The 14,096-nt window shown below is 31.6% G+C and overlaps 1 protein-coding gene across 13 annotated transcripts in view; it reads right to left on the bottom strand.

Moving 5' to 3' along the window:
* Window positions 1–14,096, bottom strand: part of LOC143253178 (uncharacterized) — an 87,303-nt gene that overhangs the window by 45,495 nt on the left and 27,712 nt on the right. For all 13 annotated transcript variants that reach the window (XR_013029432.1, XR_013029429.1, XR_013029428.1 and 10 more), the window contains 6 exons: window positions 11,937–12,040; window positions 11,599–11,655; window positions 9,567–9,740; window positions 8,849–9,027; window positions 7,445–7,610; window positions 237–1,181 (listed from right to left, as the gene is read on the bottom strand). Coding sequence is in view for 8 of the 13 variants with exons in the window: in XM_076506577.1 (XP_076362692.1) it covers window positions 237–1,181; window positions 7,445–7,610; window positions 8,849–9,027; window positions 9,567–9,740; window positions 11,599–11,655; window positions 11,937–12,040 (1,625 nt within the window). In the remaining 5 variants the exon portion in view is untranslated. The remainder of the gene's footprint in view (window positions 1–236; window positions 1,182–7,444; window positions 7,611–8,848; window positions 9,028–9,566; window positions 9,741–11,598; window positions 11,656–11,936; window positions 12,041–14,096) is intronic.

Here is a 14,096-nt window from a genome sequence, read left to right as displayed (position 1 = left end):
AACAGCAACCCAGTAACAGGGATGAAAAAAACAGTTACAGATATTGTTAGCACTAGTTGACAATTAAGAAAGACATGTCTGTACAAATATAAGTACAAATAAAGTAATAAAACATTGCAGAAAAGTCAAAAACAAACTTCATTATATATGTAAAGCAAATACTCATTAGCAGGGTTAAAAGCCTTTAGGAAACATACACTATTTCCAAAATTATACAATTATAAATAATTACTTACCTATTTTGGCTGTAGTTTCTGGCTTTGGAAGAATGACTGGTAATGGATTTGCTGGAATTGGAGTTACAGTAGCTGGTCCTGTCAAACCAGAAACAACTGTTGAAATATTTGAGTTGCAGGAACTCTCTGGAACTGCAAGAGAAGCATGTATGATATTGGAAACCAGTGAGATCACAGTTGAAGAACTGGTGTCTTCAGGAATAGATTGAAGTGGATGTTTTCTAGGTCTACCTCTCTTTCGTTTTATTGGTACAGTGCTTATAGCAGAATTTTGAGCTACGTGTGAAGTCTGAGAATCTAACTGAGCCTTACAGCTGGGAGACTCTCCTACACTTTCTGAATAGTTAGAATTAACTAATTCACACTTCACAGAAGTAACAACTTCTGCCACACACTGTGCTTTTGTATTTATAATATTGTCTCTCTGGCCAGTATCACAGCTTTTAAAATTCACATCAGTTTTTTTGTTACTTACATGTAACTTTGGAATGGTATTGCATTCATGAACATCAGGAAAATATGACAAAATACCACTGTCTGAATTCACAGATGTTGTAAGAGTACTTGCTGAAGACACACAGGACATTGAACTTGAAGTCACTGTTGTACAACTTAAAGTATTTTCATCCATGCTTGTTTTTGTGTTCATATCAGTACTTGTATTAGCCCCCTCACAGCTTGTAGAAGAATCATGATGAATTAAAATTTCATCATCCAAAGGTTTAGATATTTGAGATGAGATGTTTACATACTCTGTTGAATATTCTTTAGAAACAGATGATTCAATACGTATATTTTCTAGTACAGAAGGAAGAGATAAAACAATGGACTGAACTGGTGTAGTTGCTTGACTCAAAACCGAAGAACTACAAGAAACATTTGCCAACTTAGCATTCATCATGGCAGAAACAGCTGGACTTTCATTACTCTGGAGAACACAAGTTTCTATAAAAGATCAAACAGTACTTTAGATTATAAAGCAGTTTAAAATTGAAAAAAATTACACATACTCTGTACCCTATTTCAATAATTTAAACTTTCCATTCATAAGTATAAAAAAACTACTCTTAACATTTTACTCACTTTATTATTTATATATTTTAAAACAATAATAATTTACATAAGTGTTAACCTTTCATTACAGGTTGGGTGAAACCATGCGGCTCATAACTACAAAAGTATCCATGAAGGTAATTATGCACATGTTTACAAATTTTGCAGGCGATTGGTTTTCATATACAAAATGTCAGGTTTTTGAATTTAAGTATTAAGATATTTCAGAATTTTGACAATTCAACATGCATAGTAATTTCATATTAAGATTAAAAAAGTTTTATGCAACAGAAAATTTCCAAATTTGCATGTGAAATCTTTATAGCCTCCAGGTAATTTATCATAGGATTTTTTTTAAAGAACTTGATTATATTTCTTCTGGTATTTTCACTATAAAATCATAATCTCTGTACATGTTTGATAGATTTGACTGGTCTCATAACCACCATAACAAATTAGGAAGGAAATAAAAATTATGTTTTTTTCTTTCTAGAATGACTACAAATTATAACTTAAAAACAGAAATGTTTAATCTAAATATCTTAAATGACATAAAATTATACACATACATGTGTGTGTATAAATTTATATTTACTATTTTTATTATATTGACCTTACACCTATTGCTGGCTAATTGACAGAAGCAACAATGACGTAGCACACATGAACTTACGTTACCACATCCAATAATGTAAAAACTGATCTATACAAAGTAACCTGTCTGTGCTTTAGTCGAACTAGTATTTTGTAATAAAGCAGCCACATTTCTGTTATAATACATTACATACGTATATAAGTTATTACTTATTTTTTTTAAAAGTAAAGCAAACCATTAACTCTTCTAGTTGTGACCTTTGTACTCACAGTTGCTGCTTATTGTAGGTAGATAAGATATAAGAAATTTGCACTTAGAGGATGAGAAACAGAATATTTTTAGATTTTATATATACATTTGAATAACCAAAAACAATCATAAATTACTATACTAATACCATAAGAATTGCATTATAATTTATCTAGTCTAATAACTTCACTGTACTTGGGTATAAAAAAAAAATTCAAAGAGGCTAAAATTCACCTTACCAGTACAAAGGCCTGTCTCAAAAGAAAGAGATATCATTATATTTTAAAATGGCTGGAAAAAGTACTTGTGGGAAACTGAACTTTTGAATGGTTATTTGCATCATACATAGAATTAAGTGTGCATAACAGACCATTTCCAAAAATTGAAGGAGGTGAAGAAGGCCACTGTAATAGTGACAACTCAGTGTAAAGAAAAGATGGTTTTTTTTTTTACTTTATATTCTAGGTTTCAAATATTGGTAATCTGGGTTCCTAATTCATACAAATCTACAGACTTTGTATTTTGACATCACAAACTTCTAATTTTAACCAGTGCTACATTCAGCATACCACCTGACACACAAATATCAATGTTCAGATATGTTCTTTAAGTATTTAATATTAAATTAAGAAATTAAACAATGTATAAGAGAAAAATTTGAATTATAGCGTATAGTTCGATAGCAAAGTTAATGATAAATTCATAAAATAGTAGTTCAATAAAATTTTGAATGCAAGTCAACACATGCAATGACATGGCCCTTGACCATTCTCATCCAGCTCTTCCCTCTTTTCATAAACTTTTTCTGTAAGTATGTGACTAGCCTTCTGCTCTCCCCAAATAATTCCAACATGTCTCTCATGCAATTTGTCATGCATCATTTCTCTATTGATAGAATCATGACATGTGACGAATGTGACTTCATCTATACATTCCTGCCAAATCATCACTTCGAAGTTTGACAGAGGACAAAAGTACTGAAGGAAAGTGAGAAAGATGATTTAAAAATGTGAGAGGAGGTAAGTATCTACCATAAGTATGTTTGCAGTATAAATACCTATTAGAAATACATTGGCAGTATAGGAAAATAATAACTTCTGACATAGTAGTTACCTCATCTCACATAATTAATTAGAATTCAACATTGAATAAAAGGCAGGGACTGGTGCAAGGGATTGACAGAAGCAGCCCTTGAAAGCATCTGAAGGATATTCTTTGAAAAGAGAGACAGTCAGACCCAAAGATCTGATGAGGGAAACTGCACCACTTCTGAACCTAGTATACTCTTCTTCTGTTCATGAAATGCATAGGAGGTAAAGGTGGTGGGAAAAAAGGAGCACGTTCGAGTGGGAGAGAACTATGGCAAGGTATTGATTCCAACCAAGACCTGTATAGAGAACTCAATCACACAGAGTATAAAACTGGTTAAATGTGCCCCTACTTCTAGTGACTAAGGCACAATGGACAGTACTTGGCAAGTCAACTATATCAAAACCCATGCTGCTGGGAACCAACACCTGTGCAGGGGCAAGATGAAGATGATAATAACTTCACCTCAAATTCAAGAGACCAGAGGGAAACTAGAATCACTCCAACTCTTGAACATGATACATGTAATACCTTAGATCTATTAGTCCAGGAAGTTGACATCAGGTATCAAAAGCATGTCTATATAATAAAAATTAACTTCTCCAACAGCAAACCTGCCCAGAACCATCTAAAAAGCAATAACATCCTCTGCATATGATACAATGATAGCTAACAAAAAGGACAAAACTGGAAAAACTTCCCCTAACTCCACCATGATCCACAGACTGAATACAGACAACCATAAACACGTGCGAGGACTCATGTTGATTGGCTGTACTCTAAATCCAACACCAAATCATGATGTACTAACGTCTACATGGGAGTAGTATGAGGTTTACTAATTGAAGAGTGAATTGAAAATTGATGTCTCACTCTTTCACGACTATATAATGCACATGGAGCATATCACATCATATACACCTCACAACACCACCAACCTACTCTACACTGAATAGTTAGTCATCTTTGTGTGAAAATCATTTAGGAGAGTGCTTTCACAACAGACCAGCCCAGTGATTTAGAACTGGAAAGTGGTGAAGACTCTTACACTCCACTTGAAGAAAAGTGTGATAATAAAATGTTGGAGAGTTCAGAAGATTGTCATCACCCGAGGGTGACTATGAAACCCTATTTTGAAAAGTAGGTTTATTCAATACAAGACTTAATATGTTTATCTTGTGCTTATTTGATTTGCAGCGTTCAAAAATGTGCAAAAGTGGTTTCTTTTGTTCTTTGTTCCCATTTTTCTGGTTGTTTCTCCAATACAGAAGTCATATCATAGCAGTTGTTGCATTGTATTTTATAACTAATATTGGTATTATGTTTGTCAGTGTAGTTTTTACATAGCAAAATCAAAAGCTAAATCCTTAAAGTTACTTAGGATAAACAAATTTAGTTTTGTGTTACAATGTGAAGTCATTCTAGTAAGAGGGTAATATAGATTAACTTCAAGATAGGGTAGAAAAAAAATGTTGTTGGAAATGTATTTAGGAAGTTCTAGGGATTATTGAGATGAAGAAGAGTATTTTTAATCTTCCGATGAAAAGCACTTTGCATAACAGATTATTCAAAACAAATACTCAATATATTCATTGGCAAATTTTTATTTTAGTTTACTAAAAATACTTCAAAGAGATATGATTTTTGTATGTCAAAAATTTATAATGTTAACTGAAAATCTGTCAAATTTTGTGAAGATATACACACTATATTGAAAATTAGAAGCATTAAATCTAAAAAGACTTTCAAAGAGTACAGAAATTTCATGTGATCGGTGAAACTAATCAAGCCTGTATTGAGATAGTTAATGAAGTAGAAGATGACTCCCTTTTTTTGACATCATTCATAAAGATACTCTGACTGTAATCAAGATCCCAGAACACAAGGACTTTCTTTATGATCAGAGAAAAGCAGATGTTTTGAGTGCATGGGTCTAGTAAATAAAGTTCTTTCTTTACAGAAATCTATGATTGATGAAATAAGTGAGACAAGTATGGACAGGAAATGGCATGCAGAGCAGGAACAGCAAATCTTGAACTAAACTATCAATACCAACTACACTGATGAGGATAGAGAATCAAACTGGAAAATCATAATCTACTAAAAAAACAAGTGGTAGAAAGGCAACATTTTTCCTTACTGACACAACTCATAGCCTTGGTTATGATATGCAGGAACTAATCATTAAGTATTCCCCAATCTAAAGATTTTCACTTCATTTCCAAGAAGAACTTGTGAAAAATAAATGAATGGTTGAACCCAACAGCCTCATTTGTAGTTCACTGAGATAGTAAGCTACTTAATTACCTCAGAGAAAAAAACAATAGATTGTCTGCCAGTGATCTTGTCCACAGCAGGAATTAACCAACTCTGAGGTGTTCCAAGATTGATTTCTAGCAGTGGATAAATTTATTCTTCTGCTGTGGTACATTTGCTCGAAAAGTGGGGAGTAAAGAGAGTTACAACAACAAGCAACTCTGGTCACAGAAATGGAGCATGTTTGCTGTAAGAGCAAAAATCATACAAGAATCATCTGTACTTAGCATACTGATACCATATCTTAGAATTTGACCTAACAGGTGTTATCAAATACTGTATAGAGGATTGCCTCTGGTCAAGATATTGCAGTTAACTCCAATAATCTCAAGAAAAAATGGATGAGTCTAATTATAAAACTGCAGCTGACCATTATAACATAGTAGAAACCAAAGAGGAAGCAAGGACAAGGTAAATAAGTTTAGTAAAAGACAACTACAAGTCAGCCAAAACAGACACAAGTATCAAAAGATTCTTGAACTAGCTGGGACCTTTCTTGGCAGCATCTCCACTTGTAGAGTGCAACACATAGCAGCTGAAGCACTGCATCATGTACAACATATAGCCAAGGTGTATAATTATATACCATTGAGATTTGCATGTTTATTTAACAGTTTAATCACAGTGACTGTAAAGAAAAAGCACTCTGTGATGTTTGCATCTTTGTTGAGTCTATCTGAAGGCATTGTTCAATGTTCCTGAAACCATTTCTGTTCTTTGCAATTATCTCAACTACCTACAATGTCTTGTTAGAAGAAGACGAATTCTGCTCTTATGACATCTGCCTGTTATAAGTTTGTTGGACATCTAACATACCTCAATGAAAAACTCATTGATTTGACATTCAGCTGCATTCAAAGATGAAATGAGCAATGTTAAAGGCATTAAATTGGAAGAAATGCATGAATGAACCTCCAAAGCAAATCTAGCCAAATATAAGGAAGTTGAGAATGTGCCAATTTAAGATTTAATTACAAAGAACATAACAGAAATCATCCAGGTGTCTCAAAATTCCATCTTGATTTCTGTACTGTAACCATGAGTCAGCAGAGTTCAGAGAGGACTAGGGTAGGTACTAGAGACAGTTCAGCACACAAATGTGGTAAATGACAATGCTGACAGAGATGTGACACTTATTTAGGAATATGAAATAAAAAAAACTAGAAATCTGTAACTAATAAACTTATGGTCTCACATGCAATTTAGTCCAAATATCTATTAGAATAATGGATTTCAAAAATAGATTGGGTCTACATGGATCCTGTCCATAATTCTATACTTAACAAACATTTACAGTAAAAAAAAAAAAACACTTCAAAATGCTGTACTCTTCATAAAATAAATGGTTTTCATACAAATATTAATATGTTCCTATAAAATAAGTTATCTTTCAAACAAATTCATAATAGAAGGCTAGCAAACTTTACTGATATAGCCTGACCATTCATGTTATGCTCTAATAAAATCAAGGGGGAGGATGTAGTACTATCAATCAGTGTACACCGTAAAGAAAATACACATAAAGCATTATCAACCAAAGTTGAAAAACAAAATAACATTAAACATAAGCCTAACAATAAAAAAATACCAAGTTTTAGGAAGAAAACTGGTTTTTGCATGCAGTTATACACATACATGGTTTAAAATATGAAAAGATTAAATTAAAAATTAACAAATAATCAAACATACATCCAAACATTAGTTTTAAGATGATATTAAGCATTTATTTGACCCTTCTACCATATATGACAGTTTATAAGGGATGGTATTATCCTCTTATAATAATAAAATATAACAAAAAATTCAAAATTTTCAACAATAATTTACATTCTGTACTTTTTAACAGAAAATAAATCAGTAACACTTCATGTTATGAAGTGTCTGAATATTATGATTTATTACCTACCTTCAGCTGATAAGTCAGGAGCATTTGAATGCTGGTTGGTATCTTCAGACTGGAAAGTTGTTTGAATAACTGTCTGAGTACCTGTAGTATTACTAACAGAATCTGTCAGAATATCAGCATATGTTTTTGAAGATAATGGTTGTTCTGGCAATGAAACTGCAAGCATCTGAAATACAACACACATACTATTTGCACATACAAAGGTTAAAAACATTTGAAATACTAAAATGCAAAAATTACATATAAACATATCATTTCTATGATATAAAAGCAGTTTTTTTCTCATATAATGAAAATGACACTACCTCAAATTTACAGACAATAATAATAAGCTGTTACTTAGAAAACAAGTTATAAGACATTATGTTCTTGAATGCTATATTTAATGTCACATGCACTTTTCTAAAATAGATAAACTAAATTTAATTCAAAATATAGGAATAAGTCATTACACAATACATACTGACAATCCACCAGTCTTTATAACTATTTCCAATAATATTAGTTTTCAACACATGCAAATTAGTTTAAATACGTTAGCAGTTTCTGAAAAATTCCAGCTAATATCAATAATTATACAACTTCACAGTCATCATGTAGATGTAATAATAATGGAAATAAGTTAAGTGAAATCTTTAGAATAGTCTGAGCTTAATGACATAGGCAAATTTTATGAAGATGACCCTTGACAAATTATTTACAACTGTACAATACTATACTAACGTGATATATCACCTAATTAAAAGTGTGGTATAATAAAATTCTGCTAGTCACAGCCTTCTAAAAATATGTTAACTTTATAGATTTAGCACCTGGCTAAAATGTTAATAAAAGCACCAGCTATTAGTTAATATAGAGAATTTAGTCATTCAAACACAAATCTACTTTCAATAACATGCTGATGAAACCAATCAAAACCAACTTTATGTATTGATGTGAAATAAAAGTCAAACTGCTGCAAAATGAGCAATTTTTGAGCTTTGCAAACTTTGAAACAAAATGCATATCAAGATTACTGAAACAATTTCACTGTAATGGATCATCCATACTCAGGCATAAGAATAAGCTGGAGTTAAAAGTTGCTGACTGCAGGCCCAGAAACTACAGCTTGCCCAAGGCTCCAGCAAAGACCAAGGTCAGAGCCCTGATGGAGGTTTCAAAGGCACACTACCCCCTTTCAAATTTTTAAAATATAGGTGATTTCAAAAAAAGTAGAAGTTGTTCATTGCACATACACAAAAAATGCACATATGTTCACTTGCATACCTGTACGTAGGAAGGTAAACTATACTTGTTTTAAAAGTGTTTTAAGATAAGTTTTGAATAATTTAGCTAAGCATATTGAATGAGCTTTATATTCACCAACAAAAACTATATATATAACTTTTATTTTGATACATATACCTGATTGTTCAAAACATTAGCAATCTGTTGGGCCACATCTTGGAGGGACATGTTTGGAGGAATACTGCTGTTTGGAACCTGCATCATCAAAGTTTTCCCATCAGCTGTCTTAATGAGAAAAGAATGAGTCACTGGCTTTTCAATACCATATCGTCGTGGACGACCACGTCCTCGTTTAACTGCAATATGTGACAAACTTGTCATTTTAAAAAGATGCATTGTGTCACATTTTCAAAATAAAAACACGTTTCTTAATTCAGGATAAATATGAATAGATACACTTTAGCAACACTGAACAAAGTCTTTTAACAAAATGCTGTACAAGTTTAAAATAATTTGATTAAAAAGTATTTGCTATTATATATCAGTTCTTAAACCATGAATTTTTAAGTAATTAAAGTCAGTTATAAGAATATTCTGTGCCAAATACACACTTAGATCAAATCAAAGAATTGTACTGAATTAATTTTTAAAATTCATGTCAATTACACATTTACATTAATAGCATATAAGAAATGAAAGAAAACTTAAAATAATTCTTATTTCAATTTTTCTACATAAATATATCAAATGTGCAAGCTAGGTTTTTTTTATATGAATTCAATGTTAATTGCTTACTTTAATCATTAATTACATAAGTCACATACATATTTAGTTTTGTATAGACATTTTATAAATTGTTCCTGAACAACAAAACATTAAAACCTCTGATTCATACTAGGTGTAAGGAAGGGAAACAAAGACCCAGGAAGTGAAGTTGGTAGTGATGTCTTACGAGGCCGACCACGTCCTCTGAATTTTTTATTTGCTGGCTCAGAAACCTCTTCATCTTCCTCTGTTTCTATGTTATCTTCATCCTCACTATCAAGTTTAACTCTTCCTACTGCATAATCTGCAAACATAACATAAATCCACTTTCAAGATCATAAAGTTTACATTCTCAAGAGAGAAATGTACATGTACTACATAATATTGTAGGTTTTAATGCCTGATAATGGTACTCTTTCTGTTATATAATTTCATCATTATTTCTACATTAAAACTATTCTGCTACTATTATTCAGGATGATTATAAAAAATAGTTTTACCATACGTCACATCTCACAGTAAAACATAAAGTAAAATTGCTCAGGGATGTTAAGAGTATCAAATGGTTGTAAATTCCATAATTATCACACATTGTTACCAGGGGTGTTACTATAACCTAATATTAATCTGGCCAATCACAGCAACTGTTCAAAATATTCTTCAGTGTCCAAAATGCATTGTCTCCATATGAAATAGGCATTACAGCAACACTATGCATCTTATCTGGTATACTGGCCATTATCTTAGAAAACAACTGCATCCCTGAGCTATGGAAATGTAATTTTCCCATGGTACATATATGACATAAAACATACCAAAACCAGAAGTAGGATAGTGTTAGACTCACTGAATAAGGTGGCCATTCACAAGCAAAATTTCATGAAATGATTTTACCAAGATACATTTCACTTAATTACAAGTAGACATCAACCTACGTGGAAACTCTAGTGTCTAGCACTCTTCACTGCTGCAGTGCGGGAACAACATGATTTAAAAATATTGCATGGCACTGTACAGTACTGATATGAAAAATTTACAGTATGTGTGCTAATGGTTCTTAAAAAAAAAAAAAAAATGCTCCAATAGCAAAGTAAACTGAGAAACAACATCATACTATTATCTTAGTTTCACAGAGATGTGAAGGAAACAGGAAATGCTACATATAGATTAGTTTCTGATAAGATGACACATTTGTTCTTGTTGACACTTCAAGAAAGGGTGAAATGTGCTTCATCATTCCATAAGATACTGGCAAGTCATTAGTCATAAGCTTTCAGTTTTGCCAAGAACTATATTGCAAAATCAACACTTCAAGTTAAATACCACTCCTTCAGTACTTGAACATGATGCAGCTTGTACAGAAACGTTCACAACGTTGACCAAAGAGCCTTATGAATTGTTAAAACGAGCAAGTCCAGACAACATGCAAAATAACATATGCTGCTATCCACGTGCAATTGTGCTATCTTGTTCTGTTACAACATGGTTGACTTTAGCAATAGTTTCTGTAATTTTTGGTGGTCTGATTGTGTTTTATCACAAGTGCTGCTTGTTTCCTAAATGTTTGTTTATAAACTTGTGCACAGCAACAATGAGCAAGACCCTCTGTTAATGCTATGCACTCTATAGTATTCCTCGAGAGTTTCTTTGGCATGCCGTCATTTGGTACAAAACCTTTTCACTGGTTCAACTCTCAACACTCTTATTACTTTTACATAGGTTAAATGATCTGCACTGTGATAAGCAGGTATATTTTGCCTATAGGAAATACATGAAAGAAAGCATAGAGAGAAATATATGACAAGCATGGAACTTCCATTCATGTGGTACTAGTAACATACATGAGCAACTTCACGCTCTTATGCCATACTATTTGAGATATGATGAAACTTTAAAACTTTCCTTACACTTACCCTTTATAATAATATTGCATTTTAATATAATTTTTACAGAAGTATACATTTATTCATACGTATAACCTATTATTGCACAACTACTAATTCCAACTACATAATAACACATATAACACTAAAAGTTTAAATTATACTCATCTTAAACCTGTCCAGGTGTGTTAATTTTATAGTATGAACATCTCTACAACCATAAAATTAATGCAGTACATTTATACTAGTACACAACCAATTTTACTGTAACAATGTCACCTTTCAAACCATGTGCCTGTTTTCTTTTTCTAGAGCTTCTCCTAACCACAGATCCATCTGAGAAAAAAAATAAAAAAAATGCTTAAACTTAGCTGGTTGCAACATATCAGTGATACCTTTACAGCCAAGAAATGCTTTAATATTTTCAAGATAAGAAAAAGTTTTTCCATTGTTTATAAAACTTAACTCATGTAGTAGTCATCTTAGACATGATGACTTATAGATATTAACAGAATAATTGTTAATTTATATTTAAATATCATTATAATTCTAATATGGTGGACAGAATAGGAAAAAATATAAATATGAAACATTTTACATTATACACCATTCTTTACCTTCATTTGTAATCACTATCATTCCCTTTTCACTGTCTGCTTCTGTTTCTTCTGCTTCTGAAAGCAGTTCTTCTTCAGGAAGAGAATGTGACTTTTCTTCTTTCCTTGTAAAATGGATAGAGAAAAAGTGGGATTATAGTACTGTATACAAATAGAATTTTAGTATTAATTGAATTACCTCTATCATTACTAAAAGTATTACATTTCCTCCATGTCTTCCTCTTCTTCCACAGTAATTCGTAATTTCATACACATTTAGAATGCAATTGTGATTCTCAAAGTTCTTGCCTTATTCAGCCACAGTTTCTCACATATGTATACAAGCACCAATGCTACTTAACAGAGTTTACCATTTAGTGAAACTGGTTAATAAATTAACCATTCGACTCCTTCATTAATTGCATACGCCTAATCCATATTCTCACATAGGACTCGATTGGAATATTGAAAACAGTAATAGCATAAGGAAACAAAAACAACATTCCTTGCTACTAGAAAAAATGCAACTGTCTCTGAGTAGTTTAATGTTGCTGATTCTATGTCATATTGAAAATTAATGATCATCTCTAGTTTAAGTTCTGATAGATTTATTCAAAATATATTCTTATCTATCATAATAATAGCTTTATTTAATCATTGAAAATTCATTTAAGAATGTTTAGAAACAGTGAGTACAATATGATTATATGTTAAAAATACATTCAGACTATCTACAAAAAACTTTTATGATGGTGTTGTTTTTTATTACAAAATGTCTGCTTGACTTGTTGTGCCTTTAGTGCATGTTCTCAATCTCACACTGTAAGAACCAACAGTAATCTTCCACCATCACAGGATTCCATTTTCCTTGATATCACTGTTCCATTGTAGAAATATCTTGAATCACTTACCATGCTGATTGCTCACAGCACACATATCATTGAGAAAATAATTCTAAATAGGAGTGTAAGAAAAATCTTTAGTGAAATCCTAGACCCCATTTTCTTGTAGTTCTCAAGTATATCATCAATCATCATAGCATATTTTAATCTCTGCAAATTTCTAACAATTTATTTTACAATTAGTTTGAATGATTTCCAAATCTTTCTGATTGAGTAGTATTTCTAAATCAGCACTTTCCCAACATAAATACCTCCTTTCATTTTTGCTTCACCTATTTTTAGAAATTTATCAATCCATCATTACCATCCTTTTGCAAAATTCTTCACAAGTCTCACTTCAATATCAAGTAGGGAAAGAAATACATTTTGAGAATTCATTTAATGTTGATGCTTAATATTCTGTTCCCTTCATATTTAATTCCCTCTCACTCGCTACTCATTCATTCTGAAACGAATTTTATCAACTTGTTTGTCCCAGAGACACAAAAAGTAATACTGTTTAGTATATCCACTCCACAGGCCTAACAGAAGTGCAATAAATTTTAGACCACCACATATGTTCCACCCAGGGTAATCATATTTAATGGACCCAAGTATAATCTCCATGCTTTGACAAGTTTATTTCATATTCAGAATATGAACATCAAATTATAGCCTGTAATTTAAATTTTAGTATTATACATTATTTAATTTCTTAAAAACAAACCTTAAAACAAAATTCCTAAATATTAATTTTATCACATGGTATGTGGAATGCAGCTTTGATTCAAACAAGATCTAGAGGTCCAATTCCAAAGTCTAGTTTCTTATGAAAAAGAAACTCAAATTACCAATATTGACAAGCTAGAATACAAGAAAAAAACACCTACTGTGTGTTCATAGCCAATTTACAGTTCAGAAATTCCCTCACACAGTTTTCTAAGCTAATGAAAGGTGTGTATTAACAAGAAATGATATTTATTTTTCAAAACTTGAAGAAAATTGGTTAGATGAAATGATCAAAAAATATTTTTATACCCCAACACAGCTTGGTTGGTAGGCCTGATAAATTACAGTGGAATTCTATGGTATTGATATGGTAATTTATAATTTTGTTTCAAAATGCATGGATAAAACCTAAAAAAATACTTTGTTTTACATCTTCCACATCCAAAATTCAATAAGGCTTAATATGCAAGGTACAGCAAGCAAGTTCAAACTTTTTAATAAGTAGTAGAGATCATTGTTTTCTGTATTTATTTATTTACTTTTATATGTGTTAAGAAAAATAATTGAAATT

Source organism: Tachypleus tridentatus, chromosome 6 (genome assembly GCF_004210375.1).
Source record: "Tachypleus tridentatus isolate NWPU-2018 chromosome 6, ASM421037v1, whole genome shotgun sequence".
In the NCBI taxonomy this organism is placed as follows: Eukaryota; Metazoa; Arthropoda; class Merostomata; order Xiphosura; family Limulidae; genus Tachypleus; species Tachypleus tridentatus.
The sequence above is the reverse complement of the archived record's forward strand: the minus strand, read 5'-3'. Positions and strand labels throughout refer to the sequence as shown.